Source organism: Sorex fumeus, unplaced genomic scaffold, assembly GCF_029834395.1.
Source record: "Sorex fumeus unplaced genomic scaffold, SorFum_2.1 ptg000034l, whole genome shotgun sequence".
Lineage (NCBI taxonomy): Eukaryota > Metazoa > Chordata > Mammalia > Eulipotyphla > Soricidae > Sorex > Sorex fumeus.
In genome coordinates, this window is record NW_026606091.1 from 46310609 (window position 1) to 46335995 (window position 25387).

The 25387-nt window shown below is 41.1% G+C and overlaps 1 protein-coding gene and 1 non-coding gene across 3 annotated transcripts in view; one reads left to right on the plus strand and one right to left on the minus strand.

Moving 5' to 3' along the window:
• The window catches only part of ECPAS (Ecm29 proteasome adaptor and scaffold), a 135369-nt gene that overhangs the window by 101787 nt on the left and 8195 nt on the right, over positions 1-25387 (minus strand). Inside the window, exons 2-4 of one of the 2 annotated variants that reach the window (XM_056117290.1) lie at positions 24548-24651; positions 4228-4358; positions 79-195 (exon numbers count right to left, since the gene is read on the minus strand). In XM_056117290.1, the coding sequence (XP_055973265.1) occupies positions 79-195; positions 4228-4358; positions 24548-24569 (270 nt within the window). In that variant the 5' untranslated portion in view covers positions 24570-24651. The remainder of the gene's footprint in view (positions 1-78; positions 196-4227; positions 4359-24547; positions 24652-25387) is intronic. The other variant, XM_056117289.1, reaches the window with a different exon arrangement.
• Positions 1003-1108, plus strand: LOC130026703 (U6 spliceosomal RNA). The gene has a single exon (XR_008792902.1). It is a non-coding gene; the product is annotated as a U6 spliceosomal RNA (small nuclear RNA).

The window sequence follows — 25387 nt, forward strand, 5'->3', positions numbered from 1 at the left end:
AATATTTCGATGGCACGTGAAAAACACGATAAAAGAAAATTTGTGTTACGTGAGAATATATTCCAAAGTAAAACTTACTGTGACAAAGGAAACTGCAGCAGGATCCTGGTACTGAACCAACAGTGTCTCTACTGGGAGCTGTATTTTGGGTCGGCTTTTTATACGCTTGTTCAAATGGACCAACAGTTCCATAACCTAAGATACAAAAAAAATAGGAACTGAAAATAATAAAAACAACTTATTCTTCAAATATTTACTTGGGGATGCAAGGATAGAATGGGATCAAGGCAGACGCCTTGCATATACCCAAGCCTGGTTCCATTCCTAGCTCCATCACATGCTACTCTCAAGTACTGTCAAGTATAGCCCTGGAGGCCTCCCCACCACCACTGGGTATGACCCTGGTGGCCCCCAAGCATCAACAGGGTGGCCCTGTTGGTCACGGCACCACATCCTTGGGTCCTGGCGCTAAACTCACTGTCCCAGTTGGCCACGTTTCACCCAGAGTATCACCAGCGTCTCTAGTACCTTGTAAGCACCATTTGTAAGACACCCCACCACCACCAAGTAAAATTACTTATTTTGAGGTGTAGTAGATACTCAGTTCTCGTAAAGGATATAAATTTGACATCCCAGAAAGGGAGGATCAGAATCTTGTCTAAAATGCTGTGCTCCAGGAATACACACATGAGAACTGACTTAATGAATTTCGTTTTATGATGTTAGTCAAAGCTGAGCTCCCAAAGGGGCCTTTATTAGTCTTCATAAGAACTATAAGCAAAGGCTTGCAATATGGACTGTTTGCGTCTCCCTGAAACCAGTGGAAGAGTCTAAGGGGGAAATCAAGTTTGGACGAGGTTCTGAAAGTGAAGCTCCCTTGATGGGATTGTATCCTTATAAGGGAACGAAAGGACTAGCGTTCTCTCTGCCATGTGAGGATAGAGAAGATGGCGCAGCCAGCTGTAAACAACACAAAGCTCCTGGACAAAGAACCCAGCCCCCGTCCTCGCTGTAGCAGCACATGTACTAAAACTGGAATGATACAGGGAAGATCAGCCTGGCCCCACGCAAGGATGACACGCAAATTCGTGAAGCGTTCCAGATTTTTAAAATTTAAAAGATAAATAAAATATACAAAGATTAGGCTTTTGACACAACCCATGTACTTTACGGATTAATATCCTTTCCAGTTGTGTCATGAATGAAGTGTAGTACTATTAGAAAACTTAACAAAACCAAAAAATCAAAATCAAAAATGGAGAAAAGCCTAACATACATTTCCTCAGAGAAGATGTACAGATGAAAGGTTTATGAAACAGTGATATTCATTCATTTTAATCAGGGAAATGTAAATCAAAAGAACAATGAGATATTAACTAACACAGTAAGAATGACATACATTAAAAATACAGGAAGCGGGACTGGAGCGACAGCACAGCAGGTAAGGCATTTGCCTTGCATGGGGCCAGCCCAGGTTCAATTCCCAGCATCCCATGTGATCCCCTGAGCACTGCCAGGAGTAATTTCTGAGTGCAGAGCCAGGAGTAACCCCTGAACACTCCTGGGTGTGACCTCCCCCTTAAAAAAAAATACAGGAAGCAATCTGTTCTGGCAGAGATATGATTTTAAAAGATCCTTTATCCACTATTGATGGGAATGCATCTGGTTCAGTTTTTATTGAATAAAGTATGCATACTTCTAAAAAAAAAAAACAGCCCCACTGGCACCCTGTTCTCAGAATTCCAATCTCTGGAATTGTAAGAGATAAATGCCTATTGTTTAAGTCACCCCTAGTCCACGTTACTGATATACAGCCCAAACTGGACATATACCATGGAGAATACAAAATTTAATTTAAAAGATACAGATATGGATTTATTCTGGAGGACAAGCCTAATCAAGTCCTCATTTCAAAGTTTGTGCCCTAGCCTCAAAGCTATCCTATTGAGGATCCTTTAAAGTTATCCTATTAACTTAGGATAACTTAAGGATAATTGTAGTGATACTCAAAAAGGCTCAAAGGACTCTAAAGCAAGAGTGAAACAGGTTTTTAAAAAATAAAAACAAATCTACAATGAATATTTTTCATTAAATGATAACAAAACAGTTGACAATTCTCAAAAAGTCCCTACATGGAATAAGCTTATACCCTTTGCATTTTTTGTCTTATTTTTAAACTGGAGAAATGGTGTCGATCCATCCTACAGGTGAGTAAACAGAGGCATTAACTTGGCAAAGGAAATTAAGAAGCAGAGTCCAGATCAGAAACTTATTTACGTACTTGACCTAACTGATTACTTAAGAAAATAAGTCAGGGGCTGGAGTGATAGCACAGCGGGTAGGGCATTTGCCTTGCACGCAGCTGACCTGGGTTCGATTCCCAGCATCCCATATGGTCCCCCCAGGCACCACCAGGGGTAATTCCTGAGTGCATGAGCCAGGAGTAACCCCTGTGCATTGCCAGGTGTGACCCAAAAAGCAAAAAAAAAAAAAAAAAAAAAAGAAAAGAAATCAGCATTCCAACGCACCCTGGAAATCTACTTTCCTGAACAACCAAACAGAAAGAAACCTCTGATGGTCACTGAAGGATGAAGCCCCCAGGGGCTTTGAGAAAGACTGATCTAGACTTAACTCCAGGGTACATATTCTTAGCCTTTTCAAACACGGACTGATGAATACCTTAATCTATCCAGTTAGTACAAAATATCCTTGAGACCCCTGATCCTCAAGAGACCTAGAAATTATGCATTACCCAGCATACTTCTCTACATAGCGGATCAAATTCCATGATAGAACTGGAGAAGAGGGAAAAAAAAAAACAGGAACGAAATAGGCTAAATGAAATAGCCACCTTCTAACCTAAAACAATTCCTAAGACTCTATGGAAATTGTCATTCACAGTGATGTCAATCACTCCCACAAGCATATGCTTTCTTTTTTCTCACAGCTTTTATTTTAAATAAGTTGATTTATTTGATTACTTGATTTCCTTCCAACAGCAGAATCATCATAATTATCAATATCCTAAAATCTGATTTTTCACAGCATAAAGTTAGTCTCGCTTAACTGATAGTGGTCCTTGAATCAGTGCCAATGCACAGGAGTGAAAAGATTAAAACCTACTGGTCTAGCATACCTGCAGCCTTCTCTAGCCTTCGAAAGGCTTCAAATACTATTCTAGTTCAAAATCTCTACACAAGACTTCCCATCTTTAACAGTCTCCTACCCCATCTCTCCTCTTGGCTACTTTCTACACAGAATACAGGACTCCCTTCTACTCCACACTCAGCTGAAAGCCATTCTTTCACAGAATATATTTTTCCACCCTGCATTTATCATGATTCCTAACTGGATACTTTCTGCCTGGCTTTAAATACAAGACTCCCAACTAGGTATTTCTTTCACTCATCAATGTATTCCTAATACCAGCACTTAAAAGGCTTTCAAGTCAATATTTAACAAATGTTTAAAGAGACTGATAAAGCTAAATAAACAGAAGCCAATGCATGAAGAACCTTTTTAACACTTTGCTACATAGAAGGCTTTAGAAGAGTTTAAAATAGGAAGTGGCATGTCCAAATACATATCTACTCAGCAAAGCAGTATTAACAGCAGGCATATCAAATATATGACAAGAAATGTCCATTCCTTTCTGGAAACATCAGAGACATTTTTAAAAGATACTCTTTCTCCACTAAACCCAAATCAGGCCTCAGAATCCCTCTCAGGCATGCCTCCAAGAAGTCATTGCCAATCAATTAGTCGTCCAAGAAATGAAATTTGAGGAAAGCTCAAAGATCCGAAGGTCCAGTATAAATACACTTAACAAACTATTTTTAAAACGAAGCAAGCAACTGTTAAATGTAGGACACACACTGACATTTTGAAAAATCTTCTTATGTGTTGTTTAATTTATTTTAACTTTTATAGATGCCTCCCAAGCGGTGCTTGGGGATCATCAGAGCAAAGGAGGAGAAGTGAAGACATGTAATACAAAATTCTGGGCCTCCAGCATACTGTACAAGGCGTGCGCAACACCTCTTCAAGTTCTCTGCCCTACCCAAACAGAAAATTTTGATGTGACAGCTTTTCACCTTTTAGTAATAATATTTGATAATGAAGAGCTAAACAATAGGACCTTAATTTTTTACATATATATTCAACATGGACTGAACCCATTATATATTTATTCAATATTTAATTTCCCAACTGTCCCAGCATGCTTACCTTTTTGCGTACACCTTCTTGGGTGCTGGACAGCTTGAGCAAAACAGGAGGAAGAAATTTAGATATAATACTCTGTAACTGTTCATCTGTCTCAGCATGGCCAAGTCGTAAAAAGACCCGTTCAAGCTGATCTATAATAGAAAAATAAAAAAATTAAGAACTCAAGACAATCAAACCCAACTAAATCTCATTCTTTTTGTAGCTTAGTGCTTTTTTCTACAGAACATTCCTCATACCTAGCCCTGTATACAGATGATTCAGACACAGCTATAAACAACACTAAAAAAAGTTGAGTAGCTAATCACAACTGCCCTGGTCATTTGACCTCTACGAGAGGGAAAAACAAAGCCAATCATAACAAAATGCTCTCCTACATACAAAGCAAATGAGTTTTTCTAACAGGTTTCAACACGAGAAAGAGTATGCAAGTTTCAAAAGACTCTTCTAGACCCGGCTAGCACAGCAAGGTGAGCTAACTTTACCAGACACCAGAAACAAGTTATCTCTGATGATGTTACTCAAAATCACAGTCCTTTACTGCACTGAAATTTCCTTACTAGGATGTACCGACAAGTTCCACCAAGAAAGCCACTGAGTAACTTGTTCAACACTCCCACAGGGATGCTCTTAGCAGCACTCCTGGCCACCCATAGTAAATTATAGAACAAGGAACAATTAACATACTGTTGCTGTCTTTTCAACAAATCACACATGCAAGCAGAGGAGGAAGGCATACCAACTACAAATGGTAGGATATTTGATTTTTAGAAATTACTATAGACTCTTTTAGGTGCTACAATGGCATTAAAGTTGTGTTTGACGTTTAAATGGTTTTGCAAAAAAATTACTTGTGGTGATTTAGAGAGTCTTTCAAGGGGCAAGAAATATTCTAAATATGGATGAGATTTATACAGTTATATTCATATTTAAATTTCACCAAACTCTGCACTCCCAATTCCCATCATGTCATATCTGTTACTTAATTTAAAGAAATCCTTGCTTTCCAAAGATAAAGAATGAAATACCTACAGGTGAAATAATATAATTACTGAAATTTACACCAAATAATAAAGGATGAAATGGATATCTGCTAAAGAGTAGATTTTTGATATTTTATCACAAAATAAAAGGTAACTATGCAAGACAATATTAAAGGATGACTGTATATGTAGTTAAAAAAAATGTTATACACCTTAAGTGCGGGAGAGAGAGCTCAATGAGTTGAGTGAGCACAGGCTTTGCACGCGCGTCTATGTTCAATCCCTCACATGGTCCCCCGAACCCCACCAGAAATGAACCAAAAGTAAGCCCTGAGCACCACCAAGTGTGGGGGTAAAAAAAAATTAACAATGTTAAACTCTGAAGTATATGAAAGTTTTAGCTAAGTCATAATAAAGTCATAGACTTGCTTAGGTCCACATTAAATGATAATAATAAGACTATAGCTAAAACTAGGAGTGAAGGCTGGGGAGGGGGGGTCACATGAATGAAACCAAGACTGACACTAATAATTGTTCAAACTGTAAAAGATAGTAAGAATTTACATTTTTATATGTTTAAATTTTCCATAATTTTAATTGGGGAGGTGGGGGGTTCAGCTACAGCTGGTGATGTTCAGTGCTCAAGTGAACAGGTGGTACCAAGGATTTGAACTGGGGACAGCAGGATGCAAGGTAAGTAGCTGGCTTCACCCATGTACTATTTCTCCAACCCGCCATAATAATTTTCTGTTTTGTTTTTGAGCTGCACTTGGGGTGCTCACTCCTGGTGGGACTCAGTGGAGCATATATGGCACGGGGATTTGCACTGGGTTAACTGCATTCAAGGCAAATGCCTTACTCACTGTACTGTCTCTCTGGCCCATCCATCATCATAATTTTAAAGGAAAATATATGTGTGTATCTTTTATATATATGTGTGTATACAATTTCCTGAGTGAACCTGAAGGCAATGATAGTCCAGTAGCAGCAAGCACATTAGACACTCAAATATTGATTTTTTTAAAATATTCTCTACTGAAAGGAAGCCGATGTCTTAAGGGGGTGGAGGGGGGGCAATAAAAAGAAGATAACCTGAGGCATGTTCTAGTGCCAGAAAGAAAAGGAGGCCTGGAACATGTCCAAGGGATCCTAAGTTCCCTGAAAGAGCACCATTATGATCAAGGCTGGAACAAGTTGAGGAAGAAAATATGTAAAATGCCAGGGTGTGACCCAAAGTATAAAGTCCACATTGACACTAAAATATGACAGAAGAGACTGGTCTTTTTTTAATAGAATTCCAAATAGTATGTATAGATTCTTGCCCCTAGAAGTGGTACAGCTTAATTCCTACCTCTCCCCTCTCCCTAAGGATAGACTGGAGTTAGTGACTTGCGCCAAAGAATAAACCAGGAAAGAGGAAAACACTGACTTTAGAGGGAAAAAAATCTGACCAATACCACTAAAACAAGTGATTGGAGTTATCATGTGGTTATGATGATCCCTGATATAACATGAAGGGTATCTGACCTTTATTCTTTTTTTTTCTTTAAAGTATTCTTCACAAAAACTCAGCACCCATCCAATTAACAGAAAACCCTGGCGAGACTTTCAAGAGGATTTAAAAAAAAAAAGAAAGACTAAAAATTATGACAAACCAGAGAAGACAAGAGACATTACTACTAGATGCAGCATGATAGCCTGGATTGGATCCTGATGAAATCCAGGAATCTTACTCTTAGCGTGTTTAATTGATTGCTGGTTGGTTGGTTGGTTGTTTAGTTTTGGTTCAAGGGCAATACTTAGCAGTGCTCAGGGATTACTTTTGGCTCTGCACTCAGGGACCACTTATGGTGAGGGCTCGGGGTCCACTGCCTTATTCACTGTATAGCACTCTGGTTCCTTCAGCTTAAAGTTAATAATAAAGGAGAGAAAATACACAAGGGAGAAAAGGGAGGCAGCTTATTCTTTGAGAATATCAAACCAAATAACCCTATCAAGAAGTTCTTGAGAACAGCGAATTCTACTCAACTTAAAAGTTACAGGTCTTCAGCTCCTAACTAGCCCTGGAAACTGCATACAAATCTTAGTTAGAGAAATTGTAGAATTGTTTCTGTACAAAGTGCATAAAATTGAATTTTTTATAACAAACCAGATAACCTGTGCCAAAGGTTTAAAACATCACAGGTCCCTTTCACTTCTTAACCAACCACTTGGGTGTTTCCTATGCATATGCAGGAGGCCGCCTAATAGATTCTACTCTTTCTCAATGCACTGTAGCCCTGCCCTCCTGTTGTTCACCTATTTGCTCGAGCGGGCACCAGTAACGTCTTCATTGTGAGACTTGCTGTTACTGTTTTTGGCATAACAAATACGCCATGGGGAGCTTGCTAGGCTCTGCCATGCAGGCAGGATATTTTCAGTAACTTGCCAGGCTCTCCGAGAGGAACAGAGGAATCGAACCCGGGTCAGCTGTGTGCAAGGCACATGCCCTAACCGCTGATCGCTCCAAGCCCACTTTTCCTCACTAGAAAGAAAAATATCCTAAAACATAAAAAATTATCTATGATGGGACTGCCAGGAAGGACACCAAATTCTGTGAGAATCCATCTAAAAAAGGTAAGTGCGTGGGGCTCTAGGGATGGTACAGCGGGTAAGGCGCTTGCCTTGCATGTGGCCAGCCTGAGTGTGATCCTCGGCATCCCATATGATTCCCCACACACCTCCAGGAGTGATCTCTGAGCACAGAGCCGGGGAAAACCCCTGAGCATTGCCAGGCATGGCCCGAAAACAAAACAAAAAGTGCACCTGAGCAAGAGTGGAAGTCTTAACACTCTGAAGAGTATCACCTTGAGGACAGAGGTAGTAGAGTAGATAGGGTTACACATGATAGACCCTGATTTGGCTTCTGCAACCCTGGACAGTCACCAGGAGAGATCCCTGAGAGCAGAAGCCAGGGCACCAGGAGTGATCCCTGAGAGCAGAACCAGAAGTAAAGTGTGGGCACCACCCCCTACGGCCAAAAACAAAAGATTATCAACTTAACAACGTTACCACATCTTTATAATTTTTGTTTGTTTTGTTCAGGTATGTGGTTTGGAGGCTGTACCTGCCTGCACTCAGGGGACCGTAGGAGATGCCAAAGATCGAATCAGTCATACTTGCTGTGTCAGATTCCAACCAGCGTCAGACAACTGAAAGGTGTCTGACCTTCTGTACTAATCTCTCCAGCCCTGACTCTATGAATGATGATCAAAGTCAGGATTCATCTGTCACTGTCACTGTCACTGTCCTCCCGTTGTTCATCAATTTGCTCGAGCGGGCCCAGTAACGTCTCCATTGTGAGACTTGTTGTTACTGTGTTTGGCATATCAAATACGTCACGGGGAGCTTGCCAGGCTTTGCCGTGCAGGCAAGATACTCTCGGTAGCTTGCTGGGCTCTCCGAGAGGAGAGGAGGAATTGAACCCGGGTCGGCCGGGTTGGCCGCGTGCAAGGCAAATGCCTTACCCGCTGTGATATCACTCCAGGCAGCAGGATATATATATATACACATATATGTGTGTATATATATATATATATACACATGTATACATATATGTGTATATATATACATATATACATATATATCTCCACATACATATATATATACACATATATATGTTAGTCTGTCAAAGTTAGCAAAACAAACAGCAAAAAGTTAACAGTATAATCTCTGAGCCCTGATTTTAGAGGCACAGAGTTTCAACCCTGTGTCTTTACCCTCTGTGCTCATAACAGTGGTAATCCAAATTAGGTAGCGGTCTCCTGAAGTGTCTACTAAGAAACAAGAAGGGATGTAAACAAATATTCTAAAAACTCAATAGCAGGGGATGGGAGAGATGGTACAGCAGGTAACATGCTTGTCTTGCATGCAGCCTAGGGGGTTCCATCCCTGACAACTCATATTCCCAGAGCAGTGATTTCCTGAGGGCAGAGACAGGACTTAACCCTGAGTACTGCCAGGTGGTGCCTTCTTTCCCCCCAAAAAAAATTCAAAAGCAATGTAAAACCCAACTTTACCTTTCACATAGGTTTTTAACTGCGGGAAACATCCTTCAGGTTGTTACAAAAGATCTAAGACAAACATTACTTCAGAATGAGGAGAAAGTCCCGTCCTCTACAGAAATTTAATGTCCTTTTATCTTACTCAAATTCATATCAAATTAATTTTACTTGTGAAAAATGAAAGACATTACTATGCCCTCAGGTAATCAATCACTGCTGAATGTGGGGAATATATTCTGAACCATTTTCTCTCCTCCTCATACACTAAAGTTTCTATTTTAACTATGACAATACTATTTGGTAGTTTGCTTTTGCTATTCCTCTTTAATACAAATTCTTTATCCAACATAATATGTATCTCGGGTGCAATATATATCTCCGAAGCAAAATAAATGTTGGAGCAATATATCTCAAAACTCCTCAGACTTTAGAATGATCGCATAGTGTGACGCTATGCCTTTCAAATAACTCTGTCGACCTCAAGTACTGTTCTTCATGACAGTACCTATACAAATATTTGGATTTATAAAACATATGTATGCTCACACTAAGTGGGATAACTAAAGATTATGAAGAATTTCCTACCCTTTCAGCTTATACTTTAATACCGATTTTTTAATCTAACACCAAATTAATTACCCCAAATTTTCATTAACACTAAAGATATAATAGCAGTACTATAGCACAGCGGGTAGGGCGTTCGCCTTACAAGCGGCCAACATGGCCGACCCGAGTTCGATTCCTCCGCCCCTCTCGGAGAGCCCAGCAAGCTACCGAGAGTATTCGATATGCCAGACACAGTAACAACAAAGTCTCCAATGGAGACGTTACTGGGCCCGCTCGAGCAAATTGACGATCAACGGGAGGGCCTTTACTTTGCAGTAGTTTATTTTTAACTAACCCCATTACTTACCTTATTACCATTTCTACTACAAACTGTGCTCCAAAGAACATCCTTAACCATATGTATCTCTACTATTGTAGGGGTTTCTAAAATCTATAAACTGAGAAATACAATTGCTGAGTCAATGAGTAAAAGCATCATCAGGCTTCAGAGATTTACAGCAAATACACTTCATTTTATTTTCGTGTTTGTTTGGGGGCCATACCCAGCAGTACTCACGACATACTCCTGGCTCTCACTGATGCGGGGATCACTCCTGGCAGGGCTCAGGGAAGCAGGTGGCGTGCCAGAGATCGATTCTAAGCCGGCCACATGCAAGGTAAGCACCTTTACCCACTGTACTCTCTCTCCAGCCCCTGGTAAATGCACTTCAAATGCTATGCGAATTCATACCACCAGCTGTAAATGTCAGTAACTCTTTCTCTATATCCACTCCTACACTGAGTAATCAATCTCACAAAGATTTCAAGTAATCCATCTTAAATGAAAATGATAAATGATAAATGATCACAGTTACTTTATTTCATTATCTATTTTATTACTGTATTAAAGTGTCTTTTCAAATATTTATTGGTCACTAGAGATATCTTCTGAGCATATTATTCATTTTATTTCGAATTGCTGAATTATAAAAGCTCTCACATACTGGGAAAAGTCTTTGCACGTATTTGAAATTCTTTTCCCTAATAGGCTTTATGACATACACTTCCTTTTCATATCTGATTTTTAATATTCTTTTCATTGAAAGGCTCCTGGGCCTCTAATCATGCTTACAGAGATTCTGCACTCCAACTTTAAAAATACACCATGTCTAGGAAAGAGCTCCAAAAGCAGCTGAAAGTGCCATCTTTGGAAATGCCAAGATTCCAACATCACCCCAGGAGGAGCAGGAGCACTGGAAGGATCCACAGAGAGCAGTAGTTGCTTCGGGTGCAACTGAGGAGGCCTTTCTATTTCTCCCGTAAAGAAGGGAGAATACTAGGGGGACACTGAGTAATTTCTGAAAACAGGGTGGTAGGCCTTACTAAGTGTGGGAATTTCTGACCCAGACTATTGTATAAATAACAGGGTTTACACTGAACTCCTGCTTGCTTTCTAGAACTCTGGAATTTAAGCACATTAAATTAGGGAGAAGGCTCCGAGGTAACTAACCCCAAATAAAATCCTCCGCACTGAATCTCTAATGGGCATTCCTGGTAGCTAACACTTCACGCATGTTGTCACAACCTGCAGTTAGAGGAATTAAGCATGTTCTGCGTGACTCCCCTGGGATAGGACTCCTGGAAACCTGCAAGTGATTTCTTTCTGACTCCCCCCCTGTGCCTTTTCCCTTCCCTGCTTGCTTTTTCCTCCTCTCCTGGCAATAAATCTTAACTGCGAATTACAAACATATGCAAAGTCATATGAGTTCTCCAAGCAAATTACAGAGGGTGGGTCCTCAAGACAGAACCCTGTCAGAATATGTTTTTTTCTAGCAATTAAGATGTTTCTTTCTGGGGGCCAGAGAGACAGCACAGTGGATGCCAACCCAAATTCAACCCCCAGCACCCCATATGGTCCCAGATCCTGCCAGGAATGATCCCTGAGTACTGCTGCATATGCCCCCCACAAAAATAAAGGAAATGTACAAAACTCAAGTGCATCATTAAACGTAGTGAGCTTCAAGGACAAGAGTTGATCAAGAGGATGGAGAAAGTAAAAAACCCGGGTTTGCACCTTGTTTACAGCTGCTGGTTTGTGGACCTGTATACAGGGAAGTCCACAAGTGTAAAAAGATTAAAGAACACTAATTTAATGAACCCATGTACATACTCTTCAAGTCAATAAAGTTTTATTTTGAGACTTATACAAAGAATTTCTACTGGACCTGAGTTCGAAAGAGTGAAAAAGCGTTTACCATACAAAGCGCCGTGAGCTCTGAATCCTCACTCACCTACGACTTAGAACTCAGAGATAATTACCAGCACGGTGAGAACTTGAATCCTCTGACCTTCAGTCTAAAAATCTTTGCCAAGGGCCGAAGCGATAGTATAGTGGGTAGGGTGCTTGCCTTATGTGTGGCCAACCCAGGTTCGTTCCCAAGCACCCCATACAATCCCCCAAGGCTGCCAAGGAGTGGTTCCTGAGTGCCCAGTTAGAAGGAAGTTCTGAGCATGGCTGGGTGTGGCCCTGTTCCTTCAAGGTTCAGCACCCTCCCCTCCTTTCCTTGGGAGGTCCTAACTGCTCTATCCAGCCTACTGGGTGTACTTGCAGCAGCCTACTGGGCACCAGAGCCTGGTAGTGGTGGGGACATGAGTGAAAACTGCTGCTTCTGCACCTGTATGTGTAGCTGCATGCAGAAAGGTAACCGAAGGCCTGAGACTGATTGCTCAAGGCAACATCTAATAGAGGGGGGAAAAGAGGCATTTTTTCATTCACAAATGTCAATGTAGGGCAACCGACAAAAAGCAGAAAAATTTTTATTCACAAATGCGAATGAAAGGCAACTGACAGAGAACAGAAAATTCGGGCACCCAAAAACACACAGAAACGGCATCTGTATGTCTATGTTCATCGCAGCTCTATTCACAATAGCCCGAATCTCGAAACAACCTTGAGTGCCCCAGAGCAGATGACTGATCAAAGAAACTGTGGTACACCTACACAGTGGAATACTATGCAGCTATTAAGAAAAATGAAGTTATGAAATTCACTTATAAGTGGATGGACATGAAGGGTACCATGCTGAGTGAAATGAGTCAGAAGGAGAGAGACAGACATCGAATGATTTGCACTCATTTGTGGGATATATAAAAAAAAAAAATGTAATATGATACAAATACCCAAGGACAGTAGAAACAAGGGCCAGGAGGATTAGTCCACGGTTGGAAGCCTGCCTCAAGTCTGGGAAAGAAGCAATTGCAATAGAAACAACTATGACAAAGATGGATGGAAACGATCACTCTGTATAAGAACTGTGTACTGAAAACAGGTAAAGGGATAAACCTCTCAGTATCTGTATTGCAAACCCCAAAAGGAGGTTGGAAGTGGGAGGGTGGAGAGAGAGAGAGAGAGACAGAGAGAGAGAGAGAGACAGAGACAGAGACAGAGACAGAGAGAGGCACTGCCATATAGAGAGGCTGGGGTGGCAGGAGGGAAACCAGGGACATTGGTGGTGGGAAACATGGGCTGGTAGAGGGATGGGTGCTGGAATATTATATGACTGAAACTTGACCACGAACAGCTTTGTAACTATGTATTTCACACCCTACAAAAAGAATTTTTAAAAAGCAGAAAATCTAGTGTGGGATCAGAAGAATTAAAGAAGAAAAAATGAATTAGTCAATGGGAACTAGAAAGTTTGCTTTACCCATATAGGGAAAAACACCCAAATCTCTTTTTCAGGGACTACTGTTGTGAGAAAGTATTTTTAACACTTAAAATAGCACTGTAGCACTGTCCTCTCGTTGTTCATCAATTTGCTCGAGCGGGCCCAGTAACTTCTCCACTTTGAGACTTGTTACTGTGTTTGGCATATCGAATACGTCACGGGGAGCTTGCCAGGCTCTGCCGTGCAGGCGAGATAAAATAATAATAATTAAAATCAAACACAGAGTATAAAAAACAAAGATTTTAAATGCTATAAAACAAACATACCATTAAGCAAAAATAAATGACCACAATGTTTTTTAAATGAAAAGGAACTGAATATAAAACACTTGTTTGGGGGCCACACCTGGCAATGCTCAGGGCTTATTCCTGGCTCTGCACTCGAGAATCACTTCTGGTAGTGCTTAAAGGACCATATGGGGTACTGGGGAGCAGACCCAGGTCTGCCCCACGCAAGGCAAGTGCTTTATCTGCTGTACTATCTCTCCAGTCCCCTGAATATAGAATAGTTTTTAAAAAATTTTTAAATTCCTACCAAAAATTCCTACAAACAAGAAAAAGCAATAAATCCAAAAGCAAAGCTGGGCTCACAGTAACCGGGGATATGCGCAACTAACACAATGAGATATAGGTTCACACCTTTCACAGTAGGGAAAAAAAAACACCAAACCAAACAGTACAAATGGCGTGCCAGAATGATATAGGCAAAATATGTGCACATTTTACTTAAAGTACCAGAATTACAGTACGATGGGTAAGGCACTGCTTTGCACGTGGCTAACTGGGTTCAATATCTGGCACCCAAAATGGTCCCCTGAGGCCTCCAGAACTGATCCCTGAGCACAGAGCCAGGATTAAGCCCTGAGCACTGCTGGGTGTCCTACTCTGACAAACTGGCAGGCTACCGAATGTAGCCTGCCCACACGGCAGAGTCTGGCAAACTCCCCGTGGCGTTCCCAATATGCCAAATACCAGTAACAATGATGGGTCTCGTTCTCCTAAAGAGCCTTGAATATAATCTCAGGGCTAGGATGAAGGAGACGTTACTGGGGCCTGCTCGAGGCAATCGACGAATAACAGGATGATCTGTGATCTGTGACTGCTGGGTGTGGGCAAAAACATAACAGTACAAATGTCTAGCGAAGGCTACAAACCAAAAGTTGACTGCGATGCAGCGCACACTGACACAATCCTTACCAAAATTCTAGCAAAGCCATCTCTAGGAAAGCCGAGGAGCACAGACCATTCTGTCCCCACGGTCTACTCCAGCCTAACAGCCCAGCAGTGCTACTCAAAGGAGCCCAGCTCCAAACTGTCACCAGTCGGCAAATGAATCCTTCTGTCTTCAATGAGAAAGTATTCAAGAACAAGAACTGACTAATAAATTATGTTGACTTACATTCTGCTGTAAGTCACCAACTTGCAAAAAAATAATTTCTTAGTCCTCAAACTCACACTGGGTTTCACTATGAGAAATAAACGCAAGAACTGTTAAGGGACATTGAAAGGAAGAAAAACGAGTCAATCTAATGCCCAGAGAACGGGTAACGATACCGTGACATACATCAGTGAAAATAAACAAGAATGAAACATCATCTGGAGCAGCACAAAAATATCTAGGTAAGATTAAACTAGAAAGGAAGCTGCAGAAAGACATCTTGCTTGATTTCACTTACGGAAATCTTAAAGTAAAATGTATACTTTACATTTACATATTTTGCATATCATTTATGCATCCAGAAATGACAAAAGAGGGAAAAGGGGAAGGAACAGAACATTTGTAATTGGCGACAGGAAATCAGAACTATATTTGTCAAGTTTTGTTTTGTTTTGGACAAATTTATTTCTTTTTAAAAAAATAAACAAACAGCGGGGCGGGTGCTGGAGTAATAGCACAGAGGGGAGGACGTTTGCCCTGCACACAGCCAACCCGGGTTCGAGTCCCAGCATCCCATATGGTCCCTTGAGCACCGCCAGGAGTAATTCCTGAGTGCAGAGCCAGGCGTAATCCCTGCGCATTGCCAGGTGTGACCCAAAAAGCAAAAAAAAATAAATAAATAAATTTAAAAATAAATTTAAAAACATTTAAAATAAAATAGAGCCAGAGAGGTAACTCAATGGCCTGAAGCACCTGCTTCAGCAGGCAAACCCAGGGTCAACCAATGGTCCCCCAAGAAAGGCCAGGAGTGATCCCTAAGAACGACTGGGTGTCGGCCAAAAACCAAAAGAACAAACAAAACAAAATATTGGCTGAAGCAATCGTACAGGGGTTAAGGTGTTTACCTGGCATGCTGTCAATGCTGGATCATCCCCAGAACTGCAGTTTTCCGGACCCAGCAAAGAGTGACCCCTAAGCACAGAGCACAGATCCCTAATCTAAGCACAGATCCTTAAAGTCTGAGGAAAGACTTGAGTTCCACTGATGTGGCCCCAAAACCAAAAAAAGAAAAGAAAAAATAAAATATCTAAACCTAACAGTAAAAATTGCTTTTAAAAATATTTAAAGATTGAGGCTGCAGAAATAATACAGTAGTGGGCGGGGTGTTTGCCTTGCACACAGCTGACCTAGGTTCAATTCCCAGCATTCCATATGTTCCCCAACACGGGCAAAACATGGCTCAAAGGGTTTAAGTACAGGTGAGGTACAGGGAAGTCCTGGGTTTGATTCCTGGCACTGTGTGGTCCCCTGAGCAACATCTGGCCAAGTATCATGTAATCACCTCTGAGCACTGCTCAGGAAACCTTCACTCCCCCTTAAAAAGTAAAAACTAGACAAGGATGGGCATCTAATAAGTGTTGCTAAGAATACTTTTTATACTTTTCATCACACTTAAATATTTGTCTTAAACATGTATGTCCTGATTTTTGTAACACTATATGAAAATACACCAATGATTTTTTTTCTCCTTGTACTTAAATATACTTTCAAATATTCCTCAGTAAAAATATTTCAGTTTTTGGAAAAAAACAGCATACTGAGCAGAAGGTATTTTTTAAGAACCTCTATTTCAAGGAAAAGGAACTAAATTTGTCACAGAGTTATAAAGTGAGACCCTTTAAGGAAGATGAAAGACCAAAAGTAAAAACAAGAATAAAAATTTACTGGTGGGAATGAATGCAAAATGGCAGAGTCACTGTAGAAAACTCTGAATGTTTCTTCTAATTTGACCTGGGTTTGATCCCCTGCACCACATATGGTTCACCAAGCACCGCCGGCAGTGAACCCAGAGCACAGAGAAGAGCCCCAAGCACTACTGGGTGGGGCACAAACAAAACAAAACAATTTTTTTAATTAAAAAAAATGTTCAGGGGCTGGAGCGATAGCACAGCGGGTATGGCGTTTGCCTTGCACGCAGCCAACACGGCCGACCCAGGTTCGATTCCCAGCATCCCATATGGTCCCCCGAGCACCGCCAGGAGCGATTCCTGAGTGCAAGAGCCAGGAGTAACCCCTGAGCAGCGCCGGGTGTGACCCAAAAAGCAAAGAAAAAAAAAGAAAGTTCAAAGGAATGGAATGCATGCTCTAAATCAAGAGAGCCTGTACTCAATCCTCAGCATCACGTGGTCCCCTGCATACCCAGCCAGCAAACAGTAGCTGCCGAATACTGTGTGACCCAAACACAAAAATATATGTAAAACTTAAAAAAAAAAAAAAAAAAAACCAGGAGCTACAGCAGTAGAACAGAGGGTAGGGCTTCTGCCTTGCATGTGACCTACCTGGCATCCCATACTGTCCCACACACACTGCCAGGATTTATTCCTGAGTGCAGAGTCAGGAGTAATCACTGAGTGTGGTCCCAAAACAAACAAACAATAAGACCATGGACCATAAACACACTGTTATTTTCCTGAAGACACCATTCACACAAAACCTGCACAAATACTTCGCGCAGTTTTTATTCAGGGTTGCCAACATTTGGAAGCAAACCTTGAGGAAGTGAATGCATAAACTGTGGTACATCCAGTGAAATCCTATTCCATACTCAAAAGATATTTCCATCCTCGAAAAGGCAGGGTGGAACCTTCAAGGCATATGACTATATATAAATAACTACGGGGCTGGAGAGAGCACAGCAGGAAAGCGGCTCGCCCTACACACAGCCGACGGGGCTTTGATCCTCAGTACTCCATTCGGCCCCCAGCACTGAACCACCGGGAACATCTCTAAGCGCAAAGCCAGAAATCAACCCCCGTGCACCACCAGGTGTGATCCAAACACCAAAATAAAGGCAGTGGGAGGGGGGAGACAGCACCGAAAGTTAGGCAATGCCTTGCACACAGCTGATCCAGGTTCGATCCTAGGCATCACATACAGTCCTCCAAACTCCACCGGGAATGATCCCTGAGTGCAGAGCCAGGAGTTAAGTCCTAAGCAGAGCCGGGTGGGTGTGGGTCTGTGTGGGGGGGGAGGGAAGTCAACAGAAAAGGATATATACGATCTACTTCAACTATATGATAATCTGGAAAATACCAAATAGCAGAGCGGGTAGGGCGTTTGCCTTGCATGCAGCCAACCTGGCCAACAGGAGTTCAGTTCCTCTGCCCCTCTCAGAGAGCCCAGCAAGCTACCAAGAGAATTTGGCCCGCACGCCAGAGCCTGGCAAGCTCCCCGTGGCGCATCTGATGTGCCAAACACAGTAACAAGTCTCACAATATTACTGGGCCCGCTGGAGCAAATCAATGAACAACAGGAGGACAGTGACAGTGACAGTGATGACCCAGGAATCAAACTGTGGAGACAGTGAAAAGATCAATGGTTGCTAGGGAGGAAGGAGGAAGAACGGATAAAGAGGAGGCTGCAAACTACTAAGAGCAGTAAAAATATAGACACACAGGGACTGGAGTGATAGCACAGCAGGTAGGGCATTTGCCTTGCACACAGCCGACCCAGGTTCGGTCCCTGGCATCCCAAATGGTCCCCCAAGCACCGCCAGGAGTGATTCCTGAGTGCAGAGCCAGGACTAACCTATGAGCATCGCTGGATGTGACCCAAAAAGAAAAAAAAAACAAAACCAAAATTCCGCCACACACTATTATGATGACAAATGTATGCCATTTTACATAGATATATAGATATACAGATATCAAAACAACAGAACATACAAGAAGGATGAATCAAAACATAAACCATAAATGTAACATTTTACGTATGAGTGTCAATGTAGGTTTATTCCTGGTTTAAAAAAAAAACAGTACTATTCTGTTGGTTGTGATGTTGATAGAAATTCCGAATCAGAGATTTTGTAATTGTGAGTGCAGAGAGTATACAGAACATCTCTGTACATTTCCCTCAATATGTTGTGATCCTAAAACTGCTCTATAAAAATTTTTGTTTTTAAATGTATCAAACTGATTCTTTACTCTGGAGTGGGCCATACCCAACAGTGCTCAGGGCTTACTCCTGTCTCCCTCTTGCTCTCTCCATTTATTTACAAAAAAACTGAAGCTCAAAATCTGACTTAACAAGGCCACTAAACTGAGACACAAAATCATAAATTGAACCTAGAGATCTTAACCCTCCACCAATACACTAGAACCACATTCTATTTATTAAGGTAATATTACCTTCGACTTACAAATGAGAAAAGAATCTAAAATTCATTAAAATTTATATTTGAATATATCAAAAATTAAAATTATGGGGCCAGAGCAATAGTACAGTGGGTAGGGCGGTTTGCCTTGCACGCGGCTGACCTGGGTTCAATCGCCAGCATCCCATCTCGTTCCCCAGCACTGCCAGGAGTGATTCCTGAGTGAAAAGCCAGGAGTAACCCTGAGCATCGCTGGGTGTGACCCAAAATGCAAAATAATAATTAACAATAATAAAAATAAAATAAAAATTATGAAAGTACTAAGGGGAAAAGCTAAATTTCAACCACGAGCTTGGAGTCTAACTCCAAACTCAATGTACCTTCTAATATGCTAAGTTACAGCAAAACTGACGCAAAGAACATGTGGATAGAAATGAGAAGACTTACTGTATAAACCCAAACTATACACAATGTGACTTGATGCCCTCGTGACAATCGATGTGTCAAGAGAATAGACCCTTTACTCAATTCCAAAATTCAGAATTAGGGGCCAAAAAATAGTACAGAGGGGAGGAGTCTTGCCTTAAATGCAGCTGACCCACTGAACCAGTTCAATCCCCCAGAACCACCTATGATCCCTCACCAGGAGTGATCCCTGAGTAGAGTCAGGAACAAGGCCTGAGCACCACAGTGTGAGGCTCAAAAACCAAAACCAAGGCAAACAAATGAACACACACACACACACACACACACACACACACACAGAAATTCTGAATTGGAGTTAAAAGGTCAAACCAATGTTGCATCATGTGAAGACCAAATCAGACCGTATGATGCTGGCATAGAAAGCCTACCCGACAGAGCACAAAATTGGGAGGAGAGAGTCCACAGCAAGAATGGAGGAAGGTACAGAGAGAAGTTAGAGAAACAGATGACTTTGAATCCTTGGCCCCAGCCTGCTCTTGGAAAGCCATTCTCTTGTTTCCATAAGACTCTCTTGATTTTTAATTGCCCCATTTTTGCGCAAATCATCTTACAACTGTGGTCAAATACAGAAGGGAAATATTAGCTTCCATCAAGTACAGTTTAAAAAATAAGCAGTTAGCAAATACCTCGGTTGAGTATCAGACCAGTGTGTGCCAGTTCAGCTTCAAGAGACCTCAGCCAGGTAACCTGCTTCTCCCCAACAGCCAACCCAACTGCAGTAGCTTCCTAACTCTATCATCAACTCTCCCAGCACAGTCCTTTAAGTCCACCAAGCCCCTCGACTACCTGGAAACTATCCCCCAATGATCTCTGCAGCATCACACTTCCAGATCCTCCCCGTCCATGATTCTCAAGTGCCGTATTTGCTCCATACTGACACAACCCAACCTGGCTGTACAAAAATTCACAGGCCTTCCTACATCTCTCTTGGAACTCCGTATCTCTCCTCTAGATAACAGCAATCTTCCCTTGCCCTACATTTCTTTCCCTGCGTAACTCTTTGAGGTATAATATTAATCAGATTCCACGTGCCTACTCACTAGTCTCCGTTCACCTCTAGAGGTTCAGATCAAGAAATCTTGACTTAGTCTTTGGGTTCTTGGTATCTAAGCATTTAAACTCAACCTCCTGCAGAAAGTGGTTACTCAAGTACCTGTTAAAATATGAAATAATCCTCATGCCACAAGCAAAGTTGTTTTGAAACGTATGCATCTAACATCTGTAGCAAAGGAAAGAAGGGGATTGGTAAAAGTTATGACTACCAGCATCAGGATGCTTGGGAAAAGAACTGTCATGTTTTTATAGAGTGACAGGTGCTTAGGGTTTCAAACGGTGGGGGAGGGGGAGAAGTGAGACAGAAATTCCACGTGGTCCGGGTGACACAATTTCAAGGTCTTTGTCTCTCATCTCTGGTCACTTAGGCAGAAATGCTCTGCCAAATCAGAGAGAGCCAGTAGGGAGCTTGCCTTGCACGCAGTCTGCCTGGGTTCAATCCCCAGCACTGTATGTAGTCCCCCAAGTTCCATCAGGAGTGATACCAGAGTGCAGAGTCAGGATATAGGCCTGAGCACCACTGCTTGTGGCCCAGAAACAAAATAAAACAAAACAAAACAAAATCAAGAAAGGTTTGGTGGTTACAGAAAAGAAGAAGAAAAAGCAAATGAACCCATGAACGGACAAAATAACAAATGCTCCACAATAATGCAATATTTGGTTGATGACTCATTACATCTTTAGAAGCTAGTAACATTCAGATTGGGGGAGGGGGGTGGCTACTGATTAGAGCACATGTCTTCCACGTGACAGTCTTTGGTTTCCCCTGCCAGGCCAAAAATAAAAATTAGCTGAATTCTTGAAATGGTTTAGAAGTGGAGTACGCAGTCATACGGGGGGCTTGAGGGGATGTGAGAATGAGACTATGAAATAGACATTTCATGTCCAATTTGACATGTGTATCCAAAAACACCATTTTCAGAAAAGGGAGTCCAAAAGTTAAACAAAAAAAAAGGCAAAAACACAAACAAACAAAAACACTAAATTATAGAAAATATACACAAAAAAAAATTGGTATGTACAATATGCATCCAATTAGAGGATATAGGTTAAGTAAATGAGAGGATAAAGTCAAGCACCAGATATTCTCACTAACCTCTGGTATACAGAATAATATGTCTAATGGCAGGTAATAAAGATGAGCAAAACACTGGCCCTAGATTACTGGAACAATAATGCCAAGAAAAGAGAGAAATGAAGCAAGAAGAGATCTGGAACAGGGGGCAAGAATGAGGGGCCTATGGTGTACAGGTCAAGTACCTGTATCTGTACATATATATATATATATACACACACTAATATAGAATATATCTGTATATATATTCTATACTAGATCCAACACTACTGTAAGCCTGAGGCCCAAATTACAACAGTTAAACTGAAAAACAGCCAAGGAGTCATTTTTGGAGGGTGGGGAATCCGAGGTAAGAGATGAAGGGACTGGAGGTGGGAATATTGTATGCCTGAAAGAAAGCCCATGGTAAGAAACTATGCAAATCATGGTATCTAAATAAAGTTTTCAGTTGGTTATGTGGGGACACAGGTGAATACCTCTCACTACGATTAGGAGTCTGAGGCTAAAACTACGACTCAAGAAACCCCTAATGGAAATCTAAATTTTTTTAATGTAATATTCAACGTTTTCAAGTAGATCAATAATTCGATATGCCAGACACAGATCAATAATATGCATTATAAACCTAACAAGACACTGCACTGTAGCTCTGTCCACCGGTTCATCGATTTGCTGGAGCAGGCACCAGTAACATCTCCATTGTGAGATTTGTTGCTACTGTTTTTGGCATACCGAATACGTCACGGGGAGCTTGCCAGGCTTTGCCGTGTACTCTCAATAGCTTGCCGGGCTCTTCGAGGACAGAGGAATCGAACCTGGATCAGCCTCATGCAAAGCAAACACCCTACCCACTGTGCTCCAGCCCAACAAGATACTAGTAGTTAAAATCTGTATCATCTGTCAATTCAGATACACCATTTCAATTCACTAACTGTCACTCTAATATCCAGCAAAATCCAAGCTAAACCAGCACAGTACTTCTTTGGGGATTAATACTTAGATTGTAATTGTCATAATTCAGACTTGCCCCGTTCCTTACTATTTTTTTTAAAGAAGAATGTCAGAATAGTCATACAATAAACAGAAATAAAGTACGCTGGAGTGTGGGCACTCCATTTCCAGAAACTGACAGCCCTGATGGTTCCTGGGAGCTGTCTCCCACCAGTCAGGGGGGCTTCCTCCTTCTCAGAGGCAGCAACACAGAGCAGGAGTTCTCACCGTTTCCCCGTAACGGCCCCTTCTTCCCAGTTTGTTTTCTTTCTGTGCTCTCACCTTTACACCTTGGACTATCCCTTTCCACCATTTAGTACCACTGACCATTATTACCCTTTACCACATTTACCATCCATTTACCACCTTGGAACATCCGTGGAGCCCAACAAAGCCAGAGCATAGAGCACTCAAGTCTCCCTCTCCTCCTCTCCTCCTCTTTTCTCTCCCCTGTCTTTCCCTCCCGCCATCCCTCATCCTCACTCTCTCCCCCCATTTCTTCTCTCTCACCCTCTCTCTCTCTCACCCTCTCTCCCTCACTCCTCTCTCCCTCCCTCCCTCCCCTCCCTCTCTGTCAGCATCCAGATGGCCAGGAAAGTCATGTGAGAAAAGAGCAGCCCTCAACTGTACCCAAGATGTCAAGGGTTATGTACTCTGAGGTCCACAAACAATTCCACTTGCCAGGTAGGCCCTTTTCCACAGAGACAGCATCTGGCAGATAATCACTTAGAAATCAGTGTCCATAAACAGATGACCAGAAAGACTAGTCCAACTTACAAAAACCAGCTAAGACAATATATGCCATGTTAGAGTTCAGATGACACAAAACGCAAGTGTAATATAGTTATGAATCACCCAAAGCAGCTAATTATATATGATAATGCTTGTTTGGATGTGTAAACTTTAGAACGATCTTTAAATCACTACTTAATCCCAGATACTTATGCTCTGACCTGCTTGCTTTTTGCTTTTCATGACGTTAACATATCATAAGCACCAAAGCAATAGACAGAAGAATCTAGGATTGAATAAACAATTTCTTGCTTTTCTTTTAAAAAAAATCTTCCAACCTCTCAATTTTCTATTTCTCTAAAACAGAATTAAAACATGTGAGGCGGTCAAAAAAAATTGAAAATTCATTCTAAAGCTGAACTTTGCATTATAAAATTTTTCTTTCCTTCCTCAAAACTCTACAAACATGAGAGCAACATATACTATCACCTGCAATATCCAGACAGAAAGACAACAGGAGGCACTGGGTGAAGGAAGACTCACTAGTTTTAGAAAGAGCAACAAAATCTATCTTTGGATGGAAGAGGTCAAATTCCCAGTACTCCCTAGGCAAGGAACTCAGGGTAGCGGAGAATTTACAATCTGAACTGACAGAATTTCAAAGAACCATCCACACCATCAAATGAATTAACATCCTTCTCTTATTCAGCCTCAGAAAAGAGCAGAATTAAGGAAATCATGTCTATCAAGATGCAGAATTTTCAGAAATATACAACTACCATGATGACCTTCTCTCGAAACCTCTTGCCACAAATAAAACAACTCTATGATGACACTCCTAGAGCATGTAAAATCGTTTTTTGTAGTCAAAGTAAACAAAGCTACTGGTAAACTAACGCGCTTATTTTTGCTTGTAGACACTGCTAAGCAACATCCTCAAATGTTTTTTCTCTTTCGCTAATTTTTTATGTTTATCATCACAGAAAATACAGGTTTCAGACATATACAAACTCAACTGATTTTCTCAAGATAACTAGAAAAGAAAATATATAAATATAAAAAAATCTAAGAGACAGGGAGACTGCTTCTTGATAACCTATGTATTATTTATATGCTTTTTAAAAAATGCATAATCCTAAGAAACTAAATCTACTAACCTCTACAATCAATGTGATACATGGTTTATCCAGTCTTGGCAAAAATCCTCTGGACCACCAATGGTATGTTCATCCACTCGTACATACGCAATTGTATAAAGAATCTATTATTTAGAACACCAGAAAAAAAAAACAATTAAAAGACTTATAGCTACCATAAAAAAAAGAAAAAGATCACTTTTTATATCTATGCTAAGATTTCCTAATTTGATACCCTGCTTCGCAAATTCAGAATGAAGGGAGAAAATTACAGTGATTACCAAATTGGAGAAAGAATAAGGAATATTTTTATAAATAAAAGTTGCCATATAGAAGTAAAATTTTTTAATATTGGTAATTATTCACTGAAGACTAAAAATTATTCGCTGAAGACTAAAAAGATTCCAATACAACATATTTTATCACAGATGTACATATGTATCATACACATACAAAATCATGCTGAAATAAGAAATGTAGACGCATCTACATCACCAAAAAAAGTATTACAAGAGTATCAGTGAGTAGGCACACATGATTAAGATTTTACAACCGAGAATGCAAATGGTTAGGAGTCACTGGGAACCTTTGCCTTCTCTTAGTTCTCACTCCTTCGTATGCACACACCGGACCCCAACAGTTACCTGAATAATACCTCCTCCCCTGTGACTTCTCCATAACCCCTCCACACCCACAACTCATCAGCTAACAATATGCAAAGTTGCAAACTTACACTGCTTCTTCCACTCTTCTAACAATCCCTTAAAACAGATGGTTATTTTCTCTTTTTACAGATGAGATAACCAAGGCTCGAATGCTAGCACCTTTCCTCAAGGCTATTAACTGAAAATTTAGAAGGCC